The following is a 22,428-nucleotide window of genomic DNA, read 5'->3' on the forward strand; positions in this document are numbered from 1 at the left end:
ACAATGGTGGGTTTTAAAAGTGGGGGCCACAATGGTGGGTATTAAAAGTGGGGGTCACAATGGTGGGTATTAAAAGTGGGGGCAACAATGCTAGGCATAATCAGTGGAGGGCCACAATGGTGGGTATTAAAAGTGGGCACCACAATGATAGGCATTATAAGTGTACGGCCACAATGGAGAGTATTAAAAGTGACGGACCACAATGATACGCCTTTAAGGTTTGGGGACACAATGTTAGGCCTATAATGGTGGACATTAAAAAGGGGGATCACAATGGTGGGGAGCCACAATGGGTCACTTTTATCATTGAAGAGCATCAATAGGGGGGGTTGCTTTGAGGTAACTTTAAGTTGGGGGAATTATAAGTGGTACCTAATGCCTCAATTGGGGCACAATATTGGGGCAGTTATTGGAAAAGAAATTAAGTTTTAGGAGCTCAGTGGGGGCATTATCAGTGAGGGGGCCACAATAGAGGGGAATAATGAAAGAGGATGTTATACTGTGTTGGGGGGTATTATAAAGTGTAGGGGTGACTAAGGAAGATATTATATTGTGTGTGGAGACACAAGGTGGGGTAAGGGGCAAAGATTAGCTTGTTAGATTTTGCTGCAAGGTACAAAATACACCACAATTTTGGTTGCTCTTTTCTTCTTCGAAGACTTGGGAGCTTCGCCCTATTAGCCTCTTTTCTTCCAATGAGATTTTTTACAATTTTAGTAAATTTCTATAACCTTCCGGTAATCCACATCATCTAATAATCAGCTGCTAGTGGCAAATTAAAGGGATTCTTCTGCACACATACAAAGTGGCATGTTCTTACATGAAGAATGCCTCGGAGGGACATATCGGGCGGAGAAGAGCTGAGATTTGGAGGATGTGACCATTATGTGTGATGACTTGAGTTTTTTCTTAATGATGGCTTCTATGTAGAGAACATTAGAGGAAGTTGTCATAGGAAGTGAGCACTTAGTATCGGAATGTGGGTTTTTTTGCAATATTTTTTGAGGCTTTATCAGTCCCCCACCAGCGGCTCAGCACTGCAGGGGTTAATAGGGCTGTATCCCCCCCCCCTCCTCCTCCTTCCTTCATCTCCACCCTCCCCCTTTACTCTCAGTATTATTCATAGCAGTAACCTCACCCACCTCCCTGTCTCTCCTTCTGTCTGTGAATCAATTTCTTCTTTTCCACTCTCCCTTCTCTCCCGGCTTCATTTAAAGGGACGTTTGTTTCTTTTTTAAAAAATGTATTTGTTCCAAAAATTTCCTCTTTAAAATCCCACTCGGAATGAAATCCGAGACCGTGCAGTGATTTTTGGATGGACGTTTACTTTAACGTGGGATGACAAGGAGATGGATTCACCCCCTCGGTGACGAACAGGGTCCTTGTTCTTGGAGAAGTTGAGCGAGGAATGATCCTAAGGTTATAGCGGAGCGAAGATTCGGAAGCTTTTGTGTCCAGCTGTGGGAGAACGCTGCTTGGAAGTGGTATGTATATCCCATGTGGTTTGTCCTGTATAGTGTTAACCCTATGCATAGAGATTCCTAATACAAAGTCATCTGTACATTACGTAGTGGATAATAATTGATGTGAATCGGAGGACCATTTATTCCGCTCTATAAGGACATATCTAGTGGCTAACTTTCTTTGTCTGCACAGTTTTCCGTCAGCTTTCTGTATATCTCAGGTTTCATAGAATGGCCCCTATACATCTGTCTATATGTCAGTATGTGTGGACAGCTGCGGCTTTGTGTCCCCATTGTCTCCTGACAGGCCCCATTACTCTAACTGTTTATCCTTTATAGTCACATCGGATGATGATGTCTCCATGGACTCTATGGTCTCCACCATCTCATTGTTTTGGATTGCTATGTCTCCGCCCCCAATATTCTGTCTGGCCCCCCCAGATTTATTGCATTGTAGGGTCTCGCTAGACTGGTGATCCCATTGTGTTTCCCTGATCCGTGCATTGTCCTGCTATGCACTGCTCTGTCTCGTTCTACTGCCATTATTTCCCGGCTATGTACTGTCTTATTGTAAAGTACAGTCTGGCATCACTGTCTCAGTGCACAGAGCAGTCTCGCTCCACGGTTAATGCACTGTGCAGTCTCGCTCCACAGTTAATGCACTGTGCAGTCTCGCTCCACTGTCATTGCGCCGGGCAGTCTCGCTCCACTGTCATTGCGCCGGGCAGTCTCGCTCCACTGTCATTGCGCCGGGCAGTCTCGCTCCACTGTTATTGCGCCGGGCAGTCTCGCTCCACTGTCATTGAGATGGGCAGTCTCGCTCCACTGTCATTGCAATGGGCAGTCTCGCTCCACTGTCATTGCAATGGGCAGTCTCGCTCCACTGTCATTGCAATGGGCAGTCTCGCTCCACTGTCATTGCACCCGGCAGTCTTGCTCCACTGTCATTGAGCCGTGCAGTCTCGCTCCACTGTCATTGAGCCGGGCAGTCTCGCTCCAGTGTCATTGCGCCGTGCAGTCTCGCTCCAGTGTCATTGCGCCGTGCAGTCTCGCTCCACTGTCATTGCCTTGTTGCCATTGCATGTGAAGTGTCTTTAACCATGCTCTCTCAATCCAGTTTACTCCTTGCACATCTATCTCTCTTCTAGGTCCACTTTTACACTGAACTCTTTCTCTACTGTATATCCACTCAGTTGTAATGCTCTGTTCATCTTCCATTATCCACTGGTATTGAGAGGTCTCTTGGTGCTGTCGCTGTTAATTCTATTCCTGTTCTCCCACTGTCTCGCTGCGCTTATTCCCCATTTCCATCTATGATTACAGTCTATTCACATTGTCACCCCCCTCCTCCTCAAGAACTGACAAAATATTTGGCCTCAGTACATACAATTTGGGGATTACGAGACAGAATATTTAATGTGGTGTTTACTATTATTCTCCATGATGAATAGTCAGTAATTAACACAGTGAAAAGCATATTAGCAAAAGCCATAAAGCGCCCAGTGTAGCTCGGATGCCAAGAGGGTGATGAAAAATTAGGAGACAAGCTATCATTAACATCAATCAGATGAAGATATACATGATACTATATAACATGATGAGTCTTCTAATAGTTGTGTCTGCTCCGCCATCGACAAATCTGCTCCACCACAGATCCGCTCCACAATAGATCTAAAAGTCATTGTCACAACTATTGTATTTGTCAAAATATCTCCATATGTTTGTGAGTCCTTATGTCTGACTTGGTTTTTTAATACTATTAGTAGTTGGTCCTCTCCTGTCCTGTTAAAAAGTTTCTTCAAATTGTCTTCCTTTTATGGTGCCAGTTCTATCAACCCTTCATTATTATATTATATTTTATTGTATTTCCTCAGGAACATCCAACTAAGGTAAAGCAAGGCTCGGTTTTCTCTTTCCACCATGCCTCCTTGGCAAACACCGATCAGGGTGTCTGAGAAATAACCCAGGAATTCAAGTCAAGGTCCAAGCTCAACACTTGGATCAATTGATGCAAAAATGATGGAGGTTCCAGACTGGAAGTTTCATCTTCTAGAAAGAAAAAGAAAGGAAGAAGAAGATGTGAAAAAAAGAGAAAGGGAGGAAGAAGAACGACTTGCCAAGATGCCTCCCTGGAAGAGAGAGATCATTCTCCGAAGGAAGGCCAAGGCTGGAGCTTCCTTGTCGGAGACCAAAATTGAGACTGAAGGAGGAGATCAAGAGGAGAAAGTAGGAGGTAGTGGAGAAGTAGAGGAAGGAGACAGCAGGGTCCTGAGAGAAAATATTGGCCCAGTTCAAAAAAATCCATTCATCCAGCAGGAGAAGCAAAGACGGATGCCAGAACATTCTTGTACCAAACCAAAATCTACCACTGAGCAAATTGTCCAACGTCTTCCAAAGGTAGATGACCTCATCCGAGATCCAAACCTACCCAATGAGGTGAACGTGCAAAATGATCCAGTAGATGAGCAACAATCTCCATCCATTGATGTTAAAGGGAGGGTGAGCAGACTCCTTAGCCGATTTGGAGGTTCAAGGACAGAAGATGATAGTAATGACCATCTACAACGGGTTAATGGAGAAGGAGCCACCAAAACTGTATTGACTGCTCCTGTAGTAGTGGAGCCTGAATTTCAGGCCCCAAGTATTGCAAACCCCGGTCCGCCTTCTTCTTCCTGCCTTCTTACTGCTACGGGAAGCCAGACTTTAACTCAGGAAACCACTCTCTCCCCCTGCGTCACTCCTTCCTCTTCCTCTCTTGACTCAGAGCCATTTGAGCTTTCAACTTGTGCGGCCCCTACGGCCTTGAGTGGGATCAACACCAGGCAAAGCATGACGGAAGAAGTTAGGCCTTTTCCTTTTCAGCTGCGTCCAGCATCCCCAGCATCTTCAGCCAAACAGTTAAAGCAGACAACCCAGGTGTCCCCGGTTTTATCACGGCCTGAAACCTTCAAAGTTAATGCTGGAAAAACAGAAGAAGATGGGGAAATCAGACTCAGTCCTTCCAAAGTTTCTTCGAATTTCCAAGCCATCAAAAGGGTGACAGGAGAGAGTCAAGCTGTGCAAAGGAGGAAAGGCAATACAATTACTGTCAACCCACGGAAAGCACCAATCTGCGAGAATGGGTATTCTGTTACAGAGACTAAGTCGCCGGCCACCAAACCTGAGTCTGGCAAGAAACGATACCCAACAGCGGAAGAAATCAAAGTAATTGGGGGCTACCAAGCATTGTCTAGGTCCTGTCTGGCCAAACGCAGTCAGGATAAGAAGAAGGTAAGGAATGGTGATCTCCTTTTCCTAAACGTTTTTGCATTTCAGTGTTTTAGTATTACAACCCCAAATTTTTTGAAACCTAATATTTCCCTCATTCTTTTTAAAGGGAACCTACCCCCACGATTCTACCTATAAAGGTAGAACGGGTGGTAAGTGCATGTATGGGACGTGAGGATAGCCCTTTTTAGAGCTAATCTTCACGTCCCCGCTATCTTTTTGAAATCTTTATTGCCCTAATATGTAAATTTTGTAAAGCGGCTACTGGGGCATGGAGTAGCCAGACATGAGGCTACACATCGCGGCTACTCCAAGCCCCAGTAGCCTCTTTGCTCCTCCTACCCTGAGATCTCTGGCGCGCAACTTCTTGTAGCTGCACATCCTCGTCCAGCTGTGCAGCCACAGCTCCGAAGACAGAGCTACTGCGCGTGCGCAGATCTCCGGCTTCTCGGAAGAGGGTGCGCAACTACGAGGAGCTGCACGCCGAAGATCTCAGGGTAGGAGGAGCAAAGAGGCTACTGGGGACTGGAGTAGCCCCGACGTGTAACTTCATGTCCGACTACTCCATGCCCCAGTAGTTGCTTTACAAAATGTACATAATAGGGCAATAAAGATTTTAAAAAGATAGCGGGGACGTGAGGATTAGCTCTAAGAATGGCTATCCTCAGGTATCATACATGCACCTACCACCCGTTCTACCTTTATAGGTAGAATCGTGGTGGTAGGTTCCCTTTAAAACTCAATAACTTGAATAACAAGACAGCTATTTTTTTCATGTTTCTTCTTAGATCACAAGGCAAACATCCTCTTTCCTTATCGCCAATCTGTATCTTCAGCAAATTGTCCTTCCTTGTGCTCCTAAGAATAAAAATATTACATCTTAGATTTACGAACCAGAAATTGCTGATTTTTAGCTTTTCATTGATCAAACAATGCTTACGACGGGCTACTAGTTATACTGTTGCCTTCTTATGTGGTAGAATGTTCTTTGGGCCTTTGTTGACACCATACCCCTAGTGCACTTCCAATAGCTATGACCCTGTACCGGAGACATGTCCTTGTTTACACGTTGGACGTTGTTCTCCATCTCTCCTCCTCCGTGCCCCCTGCATAACATCCCCCTCCTTGATCATTTCTCTAGAATGTTATCTATCGTCATTCCATTGGCAGGCTGAAACAAGTTGCAGGTCATATTTAGAGTTCTCCAAGTTACAGCTGTGGGATACAGACATTTTGTTGTCTCAGTACTCTCCCCTTATCACACACCACATCTCAATATGGAATTCCCTATATATTGCTCTTTCACTTTACTTATAGCCCAAACTATAAAAGTAAAAGTCCTGGTAAAATCAAGTTCCTCCGAGCAGCCAGCATTCTTCAAGTCTATATATAGTCTTGGTTTGTGTAAACTGTCATTTATTGGGACCCTGGGGGTTGCACCCCCAATTATTAACTATTAATTACCTATCCTAAGATCGGTCATAATTAATTTAGGACTAAAAAACCTATAGAAGCCCCAGACTTAAAATAGTGTCTACAGCATCTATGTAGACCCATGCATCTCCAAGGTACCAGACAACAATCAAACCATGTAGTTTGCCCCAATATTATCCATTTATATCCTTTCTCCTCCCATCTTCCAAATGTAAAATGATTAATATACGGTAATCGAATTTTTAATTTGCACACGCCACTCCTGAGCCATGGGAGAGGAAACACAACCCACATTTGCTTTGCCCCGGGTCTTATTCTGTGTTCTCTGGCACCAAGTAATATGCATAGTCTGCACAATCTTGTGTTCTGACGGTTGTGAGGAAGGGGTGGTGGTTATCTTGGTGAATGTGGGCAAGTCCTGTCAGGGAGTATTAAAGGTGATTGACAATGGTTCTGGGCCGCACAAGGTTTGGCTAATTATTCTACAGCAGGACCTCAAAACCTAAACTGCTACTCGGTTCAATTTTTTGTGCAAACTTTTTGACTGAAGCTTTAGAGGAGCTGGTGACAGATGGGGGAGGGGGACACATGTTGTATCATATGCATTCTTCTGTGAAGGGTCCATGGGAGAATGTCTTCATCACAGAAGTTCCTCTAGACACTAGTTCCGCTACTCTCGGTGTACATGTAAATACAGGAAGGTACTGAAACCGAGCACAGGAAGCTCTTTTGGAAAGATGTTTATTGCTAACTTCTACAAAATAATACGATCCTTGAAATGTAAGAGCCAACAGGCTTCTAGATCATCTAACCAAGGTCTTATGTATACGCTTTACAAAGCAAAGCCCACCGTTGAGTTTATCGATTTACTCTGTGTCCATTGCAGAGACATAACTTGAGGTCTACTGAGCTTTCATGAGAAATTATCCTTCACTCATCCAGCTGTCCTTGAGCTGGCATCCAATGACCTTGCCTACTGGTGATATTTTATGGACCCTTTTAGCCATTGCATACATTAAAAAGAAGCTATAGGAACCTACATGTACGAGTATTAACCAAGCAACTCATAAATAGTAGGCAATGTCACCAGAGGAGAAAACTTCTCAACAAGCGTGGAGTTGGCCATGTATTTTAGAACTGACTATTGTCCATGGTGGTTTTTCTTCACTCTTCAAGGGAAATAGGATTGTTCAATGTTAATATGGTCTGAAGAAGGTTTGTCACCACCCAAGATGTCTGGTATGTTTATGTTGGGGTCAGGAGAAACAGCTGTCTATACTACTGAGCAGTAATTAGACATCCTATCTATAGGACCAACTTTGGTAATGCAGGTGACCAATAAGGCCAGAAAAAAATGTCAACATCAAGCTCTAGGTGAGGAATAGCATTGTTTTTTAAAAAAAATCCCATTACTTCCAATCATAATGAGGTCACCTTTCTCAGCATATTGGTTCTTCAAAGCACTCCAGAGCTGTAATGTATAGCTACATCTCCATGGATAAGCAGAAACTGATCTTTAAGAACACGTTCAGACATAGATCTTTTGATCGATGTAATAAGAGATACTTTCCACTAGTTATCTGCGCTATACATGCTATAAGATGAGACAATCACTTTACATTTTGATGCATATCCATCATTTCTGCCCTAATCATACAGCTAGTGGTAAACCTTAACTATCTGCTCCCTGAGGCGGGCTATAGAATGGCGCCCCCTCCAGGTTTTTTTTATAGGTTCTCCATGCAGAATCTCACATCCACTCTGATACCTGGTGTAAAGAGGCTCCGGCCCATAGTGTGCAGGGGGCACTAGATTCATGAATTGTGGTGCACATGCTTCATGAATCTGGCGCCCCCTGCACTGCTCCGAAAGAGTTTTTGGTGCACCTTTAACATAGAGGGTGTTGGACACTGCATGATAAATGTGGCGCACAGTCCGACTGAGCACCGGAACGCCCCTTTCAGTGCAGGATTTTGTGTCAAACAAAAAACTGGTGCAGTGGCTTTAATAAATGTGGCCCATTATTTTTAAAAGCCAGGTCCTGCTTTGTAGTAGGTGACTGTGCTTCTGATGCTGCTCCTATTTTGCTGCAGGTGGTGCAGCCTGAGGCAAGAGGCTCAACTAGCCCTGCCTTCTGCATTGTATCGCTCAACCTGAAATATGATTATGGACACCAACCGGGGTAGGTTTGACCTTGTACAGCTGCTGACCATGTTACTGGCCCTATGTAACAATAACTTTGTGTATGGTATTAGTAGCAGCAGCACTGTGAAAAGTTACTTGATAATCCATGATTGCAGATTATCCAAATGCATTAGGGGAGTTTCCTCACACTGTTGTGCTCAAAGCTCTCTTGGTTGAGGTGCTCCACAGCCCCTCTGCTGTGAGTGAAATCTATATTCCTTCAGAGCAGAGGGAAGGAACCACAGGATGGCTCAATGCACAGAGCACAGCAGTGTGACAACACAATCCCAAAATCCATAAAACAGCACTCCAGGGCCAATACCCAACTCAATCTACAGTACAAACTGCTGCCAGGTTTCCTTTAATATTGACTAGGCCCAACTGAAGCCCCTGAGGATGTCCTTGTAAATTTTACACCTATAAAGAAGCAGAAAGAGTCAGTGAGAGATTAATAAAATTGTCCAGATTTGGCCTTCAGTCTATGATGATGACGTGGGGGTGGACTCGCTGACGGAAATGGAAGCAATGAGTAATAGGACGTAAACGACAGGAAAAAAAGGATGTAATTATAGAGAGACAGCTGATAGTGGGCCGAGCAGCTGCAAAACGGCGGCTGTAAACGGACCGTGAAAAAATTTCAAGCCCAATGCACAGTACAAGTTCTCTCATTACAACGTATGACGGCATCCATATGTGTGTGGTACGGGTGTACACGTTCTAGGCGCAGCATTTAGGACCGATGATAACTCTCTATACCTAATGCAGGGCCTGAGGGACCAGAGTGTGACGCGGGGGATGATGCTATGAATTCCAGGAACCAGCCCAGGCCCTCAGGCGCTCAGCTGTGCATCGATTTTGCCCAATTTTCCCTTAAAGGGTTTATCCAGGAGTTCATTAGGCGGGATATATGCATGTAATTTAACAATATAAATCTATTCATAGTTCCGCTCTGCTTTCTTGTTATGTAAAGTGAAGCCTCCTGTCTGTTACCTCATCAGCCAGAGATTCCTGTCCATAAAATGGCCACAGATGGAGGGTCATGTGATCTCTATCTGTCCATGAACAATCACCCTGCCATGACCTTATGATAGTATTGATGAATATAAGATTAAGGTCCTGGCAGGGTGATAGAGATCACATGACCCTCCATCTGCAGCCATTTTAAGGTCCGGACAGGAGGCTTCACTTTACATATCAATAAAGCAGAGCAGAACTATTACTAGATGTATATTGTCAAATTACTTAATATCCCCCCCTCCCCACACACACACACACATTACAAAAATCTTGAGATAAATTGGCCAACCCCTTTAAGGAAACCTGTCATTAGTTTTGACCATGTAAAGGTGCAGCCATTGTTTGGTAATGTCCCTGGGTGTAATTATACCTTAGTGTGTGTTGTTAGTAGCAGCAGGGCTGTAAAATATGGATTTATTTCCCAAGATTGTAGCTTCCCCATTTGCACTGGGCACGTGTCATTACACTGCTGTGCTCTTATCTCTGCCCATTGAGCTGCTCATAGACCCTTACCTGTGCTCTGAGTGAAAGCTGTTGTAGCCTCCTGGTTGCATAAACTCAGAGCTAAGAGAAGAGTAGCATGCAGACATACCTTTGGGTCATTTGAGTACAAACCTGGAATATCAATTCGTTTTGCTGTCATGGGATGCTGCTGTACTCTTGGCTCTGCCCTTTACCTGTGTGCTCTTAGTAAAAGCTGTAACAGTTCCCCAGTTGCATACTTCAGTAGTCAGCAGAGTAGGGCACAGAGCTAAGAACAGAGTAACATGAGTACATACCCCAAGTGCATTTGGAGAATCTTCAATCCAGGAATATGGATAAGTTTTGTTATCATGGGATGCTGCTGTACCCTTAGCTTGTGCTCTTAGTAACAGCTGTAACAGTCTCCTGGTTGCATACTACAGCAGCCACTCAGAGCAAAGGGGAAGGGCACTACAACAGTCACTTAGACCAGAAAGGGCAGAATTCTGGAATATGGATTAGTTTTGCTATCATTGGACACTGCACTGATACTTTATTCATAGGGAGACATTCCCTCTCTCCCATTCTCCCATTCACTGGGTATTGGATAGAGGAAAACTTACCTTCATAGGACAATGCCTTTAAGACTGTGGACATCTTATGGTATATCCACAAACAACCCCCCTTCTTGAGCTAGCTGAGGGTCTCAAAGATGCCAACTACTGTGCATTCATGGTATATAATGTGGATATATCATAAATGCTAAAGCCCTCTGCGTCAACTCCATAGAGATTAATGGAGCAGAACGGTAATGCGAAGCCGTCTGCTCCATTAGTCAGCAGAGCGTAGGACCCCTCGTTTTCGCGATCTGTGGGGGTCGCCGCACTGAAACCCCCACTGATCAGCAAGTTAGGCTCTATCCCGTGGATAGGGGCCTAACTTTAGTTTGTGGGAAAACCCCTTTTAAGTTAAAAATCTACCGCACATGGCACAAACTACCAAGTCTGGATCTATTCTTTTCTGTTCTGCACATTGAGCCATTCCTCTGTTACTCTTCCTGGAAATAAATTGGGGGCTAGCCATAATGACTAATGGAGACACGCAGTTACGCATAGATTTCCCTGAGGAATAATGGAGGGGCGTCTCCTGATCCATAAGTCCATGAATTCCAGCCAAACCATCAATTTGGCTAATAATGGAACCTGCAGAATGTTTTCGCCTCTTTGTTGGCTGCTTACTGCAGCGTGTATAATGGAACAGGATACAGCGAGTGCGACGTCTCCTTCCCCTTTCTCGTCTCTTGCAGGTTGAGCTCACAAACCCGCGATGAAATGCCATATTGTTTGTACCCGGCCTTTTGCAATCCTACAATCCCTCAGCATGTGATACTTCTCTTGTGCTGCACCATTATGACCACTTCTCCAATTTCAGAGCCTTCACATTCACCAATTTCCTACTTCTGTCACCCCCCAATTTCTCTATAACTACCGGGCAATTACTGGAACTTCTTGGGTTTCACTTGTGCAACACCCTCGCCGATGCAATGGCGAGGTAGGGTTTGCGAATACGTCCCACCTGCATGTAATCCCATTACACTACATGGTTCTGATAGGACATAGGGATATTGCAGTGGTGAATCCTGCCTGGCAAGGCAGGAGTTAAGTATTTTGTATAATGCCAGATGCTGTTATCCAATGATATGTGTTACATCCTGTGCTCTGTAAGCTGAGATGTGATTGGAGGAGCAGCCACCACCTGACCAAAGGGAGGTAATAAAACCTCTGGCCAGGAATGTTCTGGAGACTAGATTATTCTAGTAAGGATTCAGAGAGATTCTGTTGTAGGAGAATCAGTGAGTGAGTGAGTAATCTCTGTCTAGCCCATACCAGAGCAGGAAGAGCTTAGCCCCTGCCTCTGAAGAGTGGAGCATTAGACTAGAGTTAGTGTAGTGAGGAAAGGGGTATCATTTTACCTTTGAAGGTGATACCTGAAGCCCTGCAGGACAAGCTGAAGCTTCCTACCAGGACACAGCTGCCTCCCAGCCTGCCCTCTACTTCCAGGCTGGTGAACTATCTCCTGAGGCTCCCTCCAACTCACATCTCGGCACCCTACCTACCTGTTAAAGGCACGTTGCTGCGGTTCCTGCCGGTTCAAATAAAGAACTGTAAGTTGTTTTCTTCAACTTCTGTCTCCGTCTGGTCCCTGCTAATACGGCTGCCTTCATCACCGGCACCCTGTCCATCACCCAGAGACTCACACTCGGGACATTAAGGGGTTGCCCCAGGGAGATCCGCTATAGCAGCCTCTCCCTCATCATTTCTTGCCAACACCACCCTGCTGGAGACCTGCCAGGCTGTAGGACAGCCCTCCAGTTCCCCCCTACCAAGCACCGTGACAATAGCGTGCTTAGGCCGCAACCGCCAGCCACTCCGGTACAGCGGGCCCCGGCTGTCTCCAGGCCTCCCCTTTAAGGCTAGGCCCCGGTGGGGGATGTTGCACTTGCTTTGTGGCCCCCGCGGGCTGCATGTTTTCACACATCAGCTCGAGTACACACATTCTTCTGGAGCTGTGAAATGTGCTGCAGGTTACACATCTTCTGGTCACCTTCTAATGCTGCCTTAAAGGGACACTGTCACCAGCTTTAACCTCACTGAACCACCAGCAACCTTAGAAAGGATATGAAATATCCTTTTATAGAACCTACTCTTTTATGTCAAAAGGCACCCACAAAAAAAAAAAATCACCTCCAAAGTCATATGTAAATGTCCTGAGAAGAGTCACTTTTTGCCTGAAATGAGTCCCTTTTAGAAGTTGGATGAGATCTGTATCTGTACAGTGGAGCCAAAGATGTGGCCATTTGAAGTGACGCTCCCCCTCCAGCTTCCAAAAGTGACTCCTAAATCTCAGGAAGAAAGTGACTCATCTTAGCCCATTTGCATACAGCTTTGGAGGTGATTTTTTTTTTTTTTTTTTTTTTTTTGCATAAGAGGGAATTCTAGCGAATTAAAAGGAATTACAGATGCTAACAGTGTCCCTTTAACTGATAAGACAAAAATTAGGTAATTATGGTTTGACAAGCATAGAGAAATTATCAGCTGAAGAGGTGTATCCAGTTTTAAAGGTGGTTTGTGGGGCACAATATGTCTACCCAAACTGCAGCAGTGCATTGAAGGGGCCTTTAATAGCAGCAGGAATTTGGGCCTGATAGGCTTCCTTTAGAGATAGGAAAGTAGATGTTAGAAGGTCATGAGGTAAAGTATCCAGTTCTGAATGAAAGTAATTTATCTACGCCAAGATTATCAAAGGAGACAACTAATGTTTATGTATAGAGGTCAATGAACCTCTAAACTCATGCTCCCCAAATGGTCACCACGTGATCAGCTGTGCATCTAATAGTGGGACTAGAGGCAGTGGTGGCTTATCTCCTTGGAGAACAAAGGATCAGTCCTGTTTAAGTTCAACATGCCCAATCCTTTCTTACTTAGGCCGGCGGCACACGTGGCATTTTGAACCCGTTTTTGGGCCGTTTTTAAGCAGTCCGTTAAAAAAACGCATCCAATTTTTTGAAAATGCATCAGTTTTTCACACTTTTTTTTCCCAATTATCTTAATGGGGATAATTGGAAAACGAACCAAAACGGTCAAAAAACTGATGCGTTTAAAAAAAAAAAAAGAATCCATGGCAGCCAAACTACAGGAACATAGAGCGTCCATTCCATCCAGAGGTTGCCATAGATACAAGGGCCCACCATACTGTGCCCCATCACAAAAATACTAAGCACTTACTAATACTAATAGCAATCACTCAGAAGTAACTGATAACCTAAATGCAATCAAATATAATTTAAAAATATTAACTTTTAACCCTTAAAATAGTAGTCATGGATTGATTGACATTGACTTTGGCTGATCTGCTTTCGGGCTTTCCAGAGGGAAGCCATATATAGACAACGTAAGAAGATTATCAGTGCCCTAAATGCGAGTCTGCTGAGAGGAAGCCAGGCGGGGTGTAAACATTTCCGAATACAGCCGTAATATCAGAAGCCTGACACCAATTAAAGATGTCGCACATCAGAGGCGAGAATGTGACTCCGCTGACTGCATAACAGGACACGTCACGCTGAACCCCACACCCCCGCACCAAGCCCTGTAATAAATGAAATGTCGCTGTGGCTTATACTCAGTTTAGTTTCCTTTTAAAGGAGTTTTTAGCACTTTGAATAACCAAATAGTAAAAGGCTTTAATATAATTAAAGGGGCACTCCAACCCTTAGTAGGAGTAAAATATTAAATTGACCCCCTCAGCAGAAACATCATACAGTCATGTTAAAGGGGTTGTCTGGAGGTTCAAAAACGTGACTGGCTCCTTCCAAAAACAGCGCCGCCATCACTTACAATGGATTGTGCTGGTATTGCAGTTCAGCTGTATAGAGAGAAATGGAGCTGAGTTGCAATACCACACACTACCTCATAGTCAGGAGAGGAGCTGTTTTTAGATGGAAGGACAACCTCCAGATCCAATCCTACTAGAGGTGGGATGTAAACAGGGACGTTTTTATAACTTCACTTTTACAGCCAGAGCAGATTTTCTTGTTGCTCATTTTTCTCCATCACTATAACAAAAGAGAAATCTGATATCTGATCAGCTGTATTAGAGTACTGGAGAAAGTGAGAAGGGTTAAAATCCCTTATGATAAACCAGGGACATTAATCATAGTGCCAGGCACCGTGGCTGTGGTAATCTTCCTATATTTGTTATCCATCTTCCTTTTAAATCAACTTTTATAATTATGCTAATGAGCCTGAAGTGCTATGGATAGCGTTACTTGAGCCCCTCCGTACTACAGCTTCACAGGCTGTTATACTGTGCCGGAACACTACCCCCCCCCCCTACCGCTGCATGAGATTACATCACGCAGAGGGAAGTGAAAGTACCGAGGGAGCAGGGTGGGGGTGGCAGACAGAAAGTGCAACAGCCTGTGAAACTGCAGCATGGAGAAAGAAAAACCCAGAGTTTTGCATAATTTTTAAAAATGCTTTTAGAATGAAGGAGGCCATAGATAAGAAATATAACAAGATTATTAGGTCCTGGTGCCTCCCATTAAACTTCGCCAATCATTGCTACTTTGCTTAAAGTGACCCCCCCAAAAAAATTCTGCCTATGTTGCTTTATTAAACTTCCGCATCCGGTCTCTCACAAAATGGCCGGTGATTTCTGGCAGAGACCTGAAGGAGGTATCTGGAGCAGAACGGAGGTCACCAGGTATGTTGTCTGTTCATGCTCAATGTACAGTAACATTTTCAGTAAGTTTCCCGGGTGGAAAGTCCCTTTAAGCCTCAGGAAGTCAGTTTTTCTTTTTGTGTAAACCGACTCCAGGGTAGAAAAGTTTAGTCTGATATTTGGTGGGGTCATTTGGATGACTGATCACCCGGATTGTGGACAATCTAATCGTTATGTCCACCCAAGGGAGGTTTATCACAATTAGGGTGTTATTAGTCCCCAAATTTGTAGGCTAAAAAAAAAACACAAGGAAAAACTTTTTTTTGTGTGTTTTTTTTATTTTTAAAGTAAAACTCTCCATTTCAGCAGGATTTTTCTGTAGATGACGATTACGTCTGGTCATGGAGCACAGGTTTTGAGCGAAACCTCCTAAAGTGCTGGTCCAGAAGAAGATTTCAAGGGGAGACCGGGCCAAGCAGTTTAAGGAAGAGTTAATGAAGAGGAGGGGCAGAGAACTGAGGGAGACTCATGACATCTGGGGTCATTGGGGGAGGAGAGACAGCTGAGGACACCATGGATGAGAGGGTCTGGAAATCCCCAGGGGCTGGAGAGAGACAGAGATTATTGATGGCTCGTGGACAATGGACAGAGGGAATAAAAGGGAAATGCCGAGTGTAGGGCAGGGAGATAATAATAATCGCCTTTACCGAGAGGATGTATAATAAGATTATTATGAGAGGAGGAGAACTTCTCTTCCTCTTCCTTCTTCTCCTCATGTCATTCTCCGGCCTCCATCTTGGCCTCACCCTTCACACCTTGCTCATTTCCTGGATAGATCCCAGCTTTTCAGCCCCCTCCTATCTCTTAGGGATAACCCCTAATGATATAATCTCATTAAAGCCACATCCAATTAAGAGATTAACCTAGTTAACCCCTTCCTGTACACCATTAAATTCCTCATATATGCGAGTATGTGCGGAGCATGGACAACCACTATCCCCACCCTCATAAATAGGCTGTAGCCTATTAATTTTACAGATTTCCACGCTAGGATTGAATAACCACACTCACAACTGCATTGTTCCTGTATTAAAATCCTCTAACTTTGGTGCTAGGGGATGATATGATGTCACGGAGGTTACAGGGACCCCCTATACAGAATGGGCTCAAAGGCTGACATAGATTCTTTTTAATTTGATAACAACAATTTTGCCTGTTCCACCCCATCCCCATTGTTCTTTGTGTCTGTACTAAAAGATTTCAGTATTCGGATCGGCAATGTAGGGAGGTTACAAAGAGGCGTGATTTTCCTTATCCCATCCTGGAAAACTTATTTGTATATTTTCCTAGAATCCCCTAGTGGAGCATCAATGGCCATAAATTTCCACACGGCTACATGGCGTCCTTAATTGGCAATCTCCGACCCTGTCACAAGCCTCTCATTCAGCCAAACCAGTTCCCTACACTGTGCTGAAGAGACCCAACCAGGTCGAAACAGTGCTGTCTACAGTTGGGAGTCTGTCCCTTCTGTAATAGATAGATATACTGGTTTGGTTTTCATTCCGCATCATGTCATTAGGCTTCCTGAAGGTCATGCTTGATGTCAAGGGAGTTGCCCTACAAGGTAACTAAAAGAGGTGTGGTTTTTCTTATTCCATTCTAGAAAACTTATATGCATATTTTCCCAGAGAAATACAATAAAAACTAACCTACTGTTATTAATGTACTGGAGTACTACAGGGTTTTTGTAGGGAAACTTTTTTTTTACGGACCATGTTTTGGCTGTCTGAGGTGAGCTATGGATTTGAGTAATTGGGTTCTCCATGCAGTGTCTCACACCCGTGCTGACATTGGGTGTGAAGAGACACTGTTTGTTTGTTTGTTTCAGGTCCTGCTTTTTAGGAGCTGACTGCACACATGATGTTGCCTCCATCTTGCTGTATCTGATGCAGCCTGAGGCAAGAGGCTCAACTTGCCTCATGGCTGGCGCACCCCTGCCTCAATCTTTAAACTAAAATCTTTTAGTTACTATGTCCTTGTTCCATACATCACCTCCTCCAGTCACAAAACACTCCTCCACTGGTATGTTATGTGCGCAACATCAACATTGTTAGCACTAGTCCTTCCGGTGGAGGGGCAGGTACATGTTTGTCTTTTAGTAAGTCCTTAATATAATGAGCCAAAGTTTGGTTCTACCTAACGTGTCCTGAGTAGTAGGGTTGTTTGGGTCTTGGATCCATGAGTAATATATCTATTAATATATATTCCTTCTTATGTTTTCCTCAGATGAACATCTCCTTTCCAGAATCGGATCTAGAAAGTACCTTTGAGTATCCATCAGAGAGCTCAATGCTAGCAGAATACGGCCCAGCAGATGAACCCGAAGTCCCAGTTCCTCCACTTGCTCAGCCCGAGGAAGACGAGGAAGAAGAAAGTGTGCTGTTGGGAGGCATCTTACGAAGGAAGGCTCTCATAGTTGGTGAGTAGTTTGACTTCATTTTTTCATGTATTCTCCATTGCTCCCCAGTGATTTGGTCATAACACGTCTCTGTTTCTCTGTAGACGAATCCTGTAAGCGCTGAGGAGACGTTGTAAAGCGTTTTGGGTACTGCACACCATGCACCTGTGGATCCTGGTATTTTGGGACCAGTGGAACCAGCCATCTTTACCAATGAAACCCGCACACAATGACCAGTCCAACAGTGGAAAAAGACGCTACCTATCAAGCCACGTGTTGACATTGGTCTACCCATGAAGCGTTGGCTACACAGTAGTCATGGTGTTCAAACCATTGACTATCCTGTTAGAGGCATCAACTACCAATCATGGAACCAAAGCAACTTTTTAGACTAAATTTACCAATTCCCTACTTATGCGAAAATCGATTTTTTTAACCTCCTCATCGTTGTTATCTCCATTGTTCCACCATAGGCACGGAACAATGAAAATACTGTCAGTCTTTGATCCGACGGACATGATCACAGCCCAACAGACTCCATCGACTATGATGGTGTGTGGCTTTTTATTGCTAATTTGTCCAACATTTTTTATTGGATCTGCACTGGAGGCTTCTAATAGAACCTCCACCACAGATGTGAACAAAGCTCAACAGTGGACGAGTAACAATGACCTGTTCTAAGATTACACATAATAGTGGTGAGACCAGGTTTGGCCATATAGTAGTGTCTTCACATGTTTATTTAGTCAATTGTGTCAATGTAGGGTTAGGTCAGGGTTTAGTCATGTGTTAAAGGGGTTGTATAGTGTTACAAAAATATGGCTGTCTTTTTTAAAAAACAGTTTCTGGGTTGGGTCAGATATTGTAGTTCAACTCAACAGAAAGGAATGAAACTGAACTGCAATACCACTTGCATCCTGTGGACAGGAGGGAGGCGCTGTATTTGTTAGGAAGCAGCCATTTTGTTTTTATAGGTCTTGACTTTTAGTAGAACATGTTACTGTTACCAACCACTGAAAGCATTACTAGTCCATGAGGATACTAGTTGGCATGTTAATTTTAGCTAGTTAGTCGTGTAGTCATTTAGGGAAGGTTTTCTACTGTTAACCAAGTTGCCAGAGAATGTTTTGCTATAACTGGTAACGTCAGAAGTATTACTGGTGAGTGATACTCTAGTCTAAGGTACTGGTATTGACCCATATTATACCATTGGTAAAACGGAGTCGATCGAGGATTCTTTTTGTTTCAATCGGCCACTGAACAAAGAACCTCAATCGGCTCAGGATCGTCACCGTTCTCGATGAGGACACACTGGTTCAGACTCCTAGAATTTGCTAGTTCTTATTACCGGAAAGTATTTCTTTTAACTGCTTTTTTTTTTTGCTTGTTTTTTTGTAATTTTTTTTATAAATTTTTTTTTTAAATGTTTGTATTTTTTTATACAATGTTGATAAACAAGTATTTGCTATCCTGGCTTTAAGATTTCTTATACACAAGAGTGCCAAGCCCTTTTTTAATGATTGTTTGCAGAAAATTGGTCCTTAAAAAAGAAGAGACCCTTCGACTGTCCAGTCATTTTGAATGTGTCGCCATATTTTATGATTTTTTTTTAATTTTTTCTGTTTATTTCTTACTATTTTTACTGTTATTGGTTGTAAATGAGGTCCATAATTGAGACTCGATGGAGAATGTGTCCAATACATGGTGACAGCTGTCATTTTGTGGTCCATCTGGCATCACCTTGAAATGATGTTACAAAATGGCCGCCACCACGGTGTTTGGTTGTACTGGTTGTCTTCCCAGTGGCCTCATCGGACACCATAGTATTCCGGCAGAGGCAAATCTGCTTCAATAATGCACTGTGTTTTGCACTTAATTTTGGATATTTTAATATATGTGAATGTATGTTTCCTCATTGTATTTTTTGGACGGATGAGATCATGGCTGGATTTTGGAAGCGCGTACTGTAAAATAAACCATGAAGAATTTGAGTCCATTTATCTCATTCTTATACTGTGTTCTGTATATATAGAGATCAACATTAAAGTGATGGCTGATTTGGGTCTCGGGACAAGCTGCTCATGAGGGAAAACCTGAGGGGGTGGTCCACACGGTGTCTCATTTATCATGATGCTGCCCCCACCCCCTGAGAGCCACTGCACTAGCGGGGCAGTTCTACACAAGATCCGGCCTGGTGTAGAGTTGAGGCACCACCTGCACTTGAACGGGTGCAGGCTATAGCATGAACACCCCGCACCTGCCCACTTTACTACCAGCCACGCCCACTTGGCATGGAGGTGGTGTAAAGTGGGAAATAGGCACAATTCCTAACTGTGCGCCAAAAACTACACCTATTAAAAGGGCTTGTACGCCATTTTTCAGATTAATTTAATGTGTAATAGTTTGGGGAGGGTCTGGTAACATGTGCACCGAGGCCTAACAACTTCATGTGTTGCCTTTGCCAAGCTGCTCCTGTACTAATAGTATCAGTTGTCCTAATGTATAGCAGCCGTCTGCCAAAGCTCTTGGGCTAAGTAGCAGGAAAATATACCAAAAGGGGTAAAAAGGACCATAAAGTTTTTATTGATACTGGCCGAACACATCTGTGCTGGAACAGGAAGAAGGGAAAAGTTGTTCCCGGGCATCTTTGATGGCATCATATCTACTGTAAGAACAAAAGGATAAGGCACTAAACCCAAACTGAGCAACAAATCTATCCCTATCTATGTCCAAGTTAAGAGTATTTTTATCTCATTCTCATGGCTTCTAATTCCAACACCTCCACTCAACCTCCACCAATCAATCATGAGATTGAAGACCAAAATGGCACATTTGGTTAACTGGATATTGTATATTGGTCTGATAGCCCGGGATAGGGAATTCCAGAGAATTGATGCAGCCTGGAAGAAGTCCTGGAGACGTGAGTGGGAGGTTTGGATTAAGGAAGAGAATAATCTAAGATCACTGATGGAACAAAGAGCACAGGCAACAGACTGAGATAATAGAGGGGAGGTAGGGAAGTACAGCATCATGCAGAGCTTTTCGGATGAGGGTGATTAATTTAAACTGTATTCGGAAGGAGACGGGCAACCAGTGCAGTGACTGGCACAGAATGGAGGAATGCATGTAGCATTTGGTCTGAAAGACAAGCCTGGCTCCTACATTAAGAAAGGATCTTAGGGGAGAGAGTTTAGTAAGTGGAAGACTGATTAGTAGGGAGTTACAGTAGACAGACTAGAGGTTAGTCTTTTAGAGGTTTCAATTGTAAGAAATGGTCAGATTCAAGAAATGTTTCAAAGGTGCATCCAGCAAGAGCGAGCAACTGATTGGATATAGGGTGCAAAAGGAGAGGTTAGAGTCCAGCACAACCCCAAGACAGCGGCCTGCTGCCTCAGGGTTATGGTGACATAACAGCAGATGGAAATGGAGAGATCAGGGTTAGGTTGGTCAGTAGATGGTGGAAAGATCTAGATGGTGGATCTAGAAGTTCAGTTTTGGAAGGATTGAGTTTTAAGAAGAGATAGGACACAATGTTAGAGACGGGAGAGAGACAGTCACAAGTGTTCTGGAGTAAGGCAGGAGTGCTGTTACATGCAGAAGTATATAGCTGGGTGTCATTAGCATAGAGATGAAACTGGAAACCAAATCAGATGATGGTTTGTTCAATTGGGGTAGTATAGAGGGAGAAGAGAGGAGGACCTAGGCCTGAGCCTTAAAAGCCCTCGACATTGAGATCAAGAGGAGAAGAGAAAGATCCAGAGAATGAGACACTGAAGGTGCGGTCAGAGAGATGTGAAGAAAACCAAGAGTGCAGTGTCCTTCAGGCTAATGGAGCAAAGCCTCCTGAGGAGGAGCTGGTGGGCCACATTATCGAATGATGCCAAGAGATCCAGAAGATTTTGGAGAGCATAGTCACCTTTGGATTTAGCAGTGAGGAGTGTGTAGAGCAGAAACCAGATTGTAGGGATCAAGGATGGAGTTGGCTGAGAGATAACGGGTCAGACGAGAATAGACCACGCTTCCAGGAGTTCCTGGGTCCAGGAAATGGGGTGACAACAGCATGCATGAAGGAAAAGGTATAGACACCAGAAGAGAGAGAGGTTGAAGATTTTAATGAGGTGTGAGGTGACCATTGGGGGTGAGACTGTACAAGATCTGAGGAGATGAAGTCCCTGATGCAGGTACTGAGGTGAGCAGAGGAGAGGAGTTCTTGAGTTGGTTAGCGACCACTGATGGTCATCTCAGTGTCTCACCAGTAAATTGTGAGCAGAAAACCCTTTAAATAAATAACTGCAGCCAAGTATTCCTGCCTCTGGAATGCAAAAATATTCAAAAAATATACAAGATGTCCACCATCTGCTGGTCATAAGTGGTACGACAGCTATACACAGTATTGAGAAAGTACTTGTCCTTTTGGATAACAGTTTTTTTTCGAGGTGCCAACAGTTTAAACACAGTTATTGGCATTTATATGATGTTGGTTCTGCAACATTTACCAGTGTCCCTCTCTATGGTCTTTATTTTTAATTCTCAGTTGTCTCTAGTCTGGGGGTAAGTCTCTCTCAGAAAAAACATCATGTAGGACAATATAGATAGGCATTGGCCAGCACTGCTGTGAAAGAAGCATTTGGGGTAAAATAGAAAACTTACTATAAACTGCACCAACCTTCTGTCTTTGTTATACTTTCTATCTGATTTGGTTCCCCTTCTCCTCTTGTGTCATATTAAGTTTGATACTTCAGTAAATCGACAGTCATAGGTCAAGATAGATTCATACATAGATAGATTCAACATAGATTTCAGAATAAAGGTGAGTTTAGGAAAGCAAATAACATTATCAATGAGAAACCCAATCTAAGCATATTCCATGTGATCTGAGGGAGCATTGTTTGACTTTTTTTTTTTTTTACCATGTTGGGCTAA

The 22,428-nt window shown here is 43.7% G+C and overlaps 1 protein-coding gene across 1 annotated transcript; it reads left to right on the forward strand.

Moving 5' to 3' along the window:
• Window positions 1-1,092: 1,092 nt before the first annotated feature.
• Window positions 1,093-18,010, forward strand: PPP1R18 (protein phosphatase 1 regulatory subunit 18). Its single transcript, XM_072123134.1, has 4 exons — window positions 1,093-1,484; window positions 3,338-4,733; window positions 17,334-17,526; window positions 17,610-18,010. The coding sequence occupies exons 2-4, from the start codon at window positions 3,480-3,482 to the stop codon at window positions 17,627-17,629; spliced, it is 1,467 nt and encodes a 488-aa protein (XP_071979235.1). The 5' UTR covers window positions 1,093-1,484; window positions 3,338-3,479; the 3' UTR covers window positions 17,630-18,010.
• The last annotated feature ends 4,418 nt before the right edge of the window (window positions 18,011-22,428 follow it).

The sequence above is a fragment of the Engystomops pustulosus genome, chromosome 9 (genome assembly GCF_040894005.1).
Source record: "Engystomops pustulosus chromosome 9, aEngPut4.maternal, whole genome shotgun sequence".
NCBI lineage: Eukaryota > Metazoa > Chordata > Amphibia > Anura > Leptodactylidae > Engystomops > Engystomops pustulosus.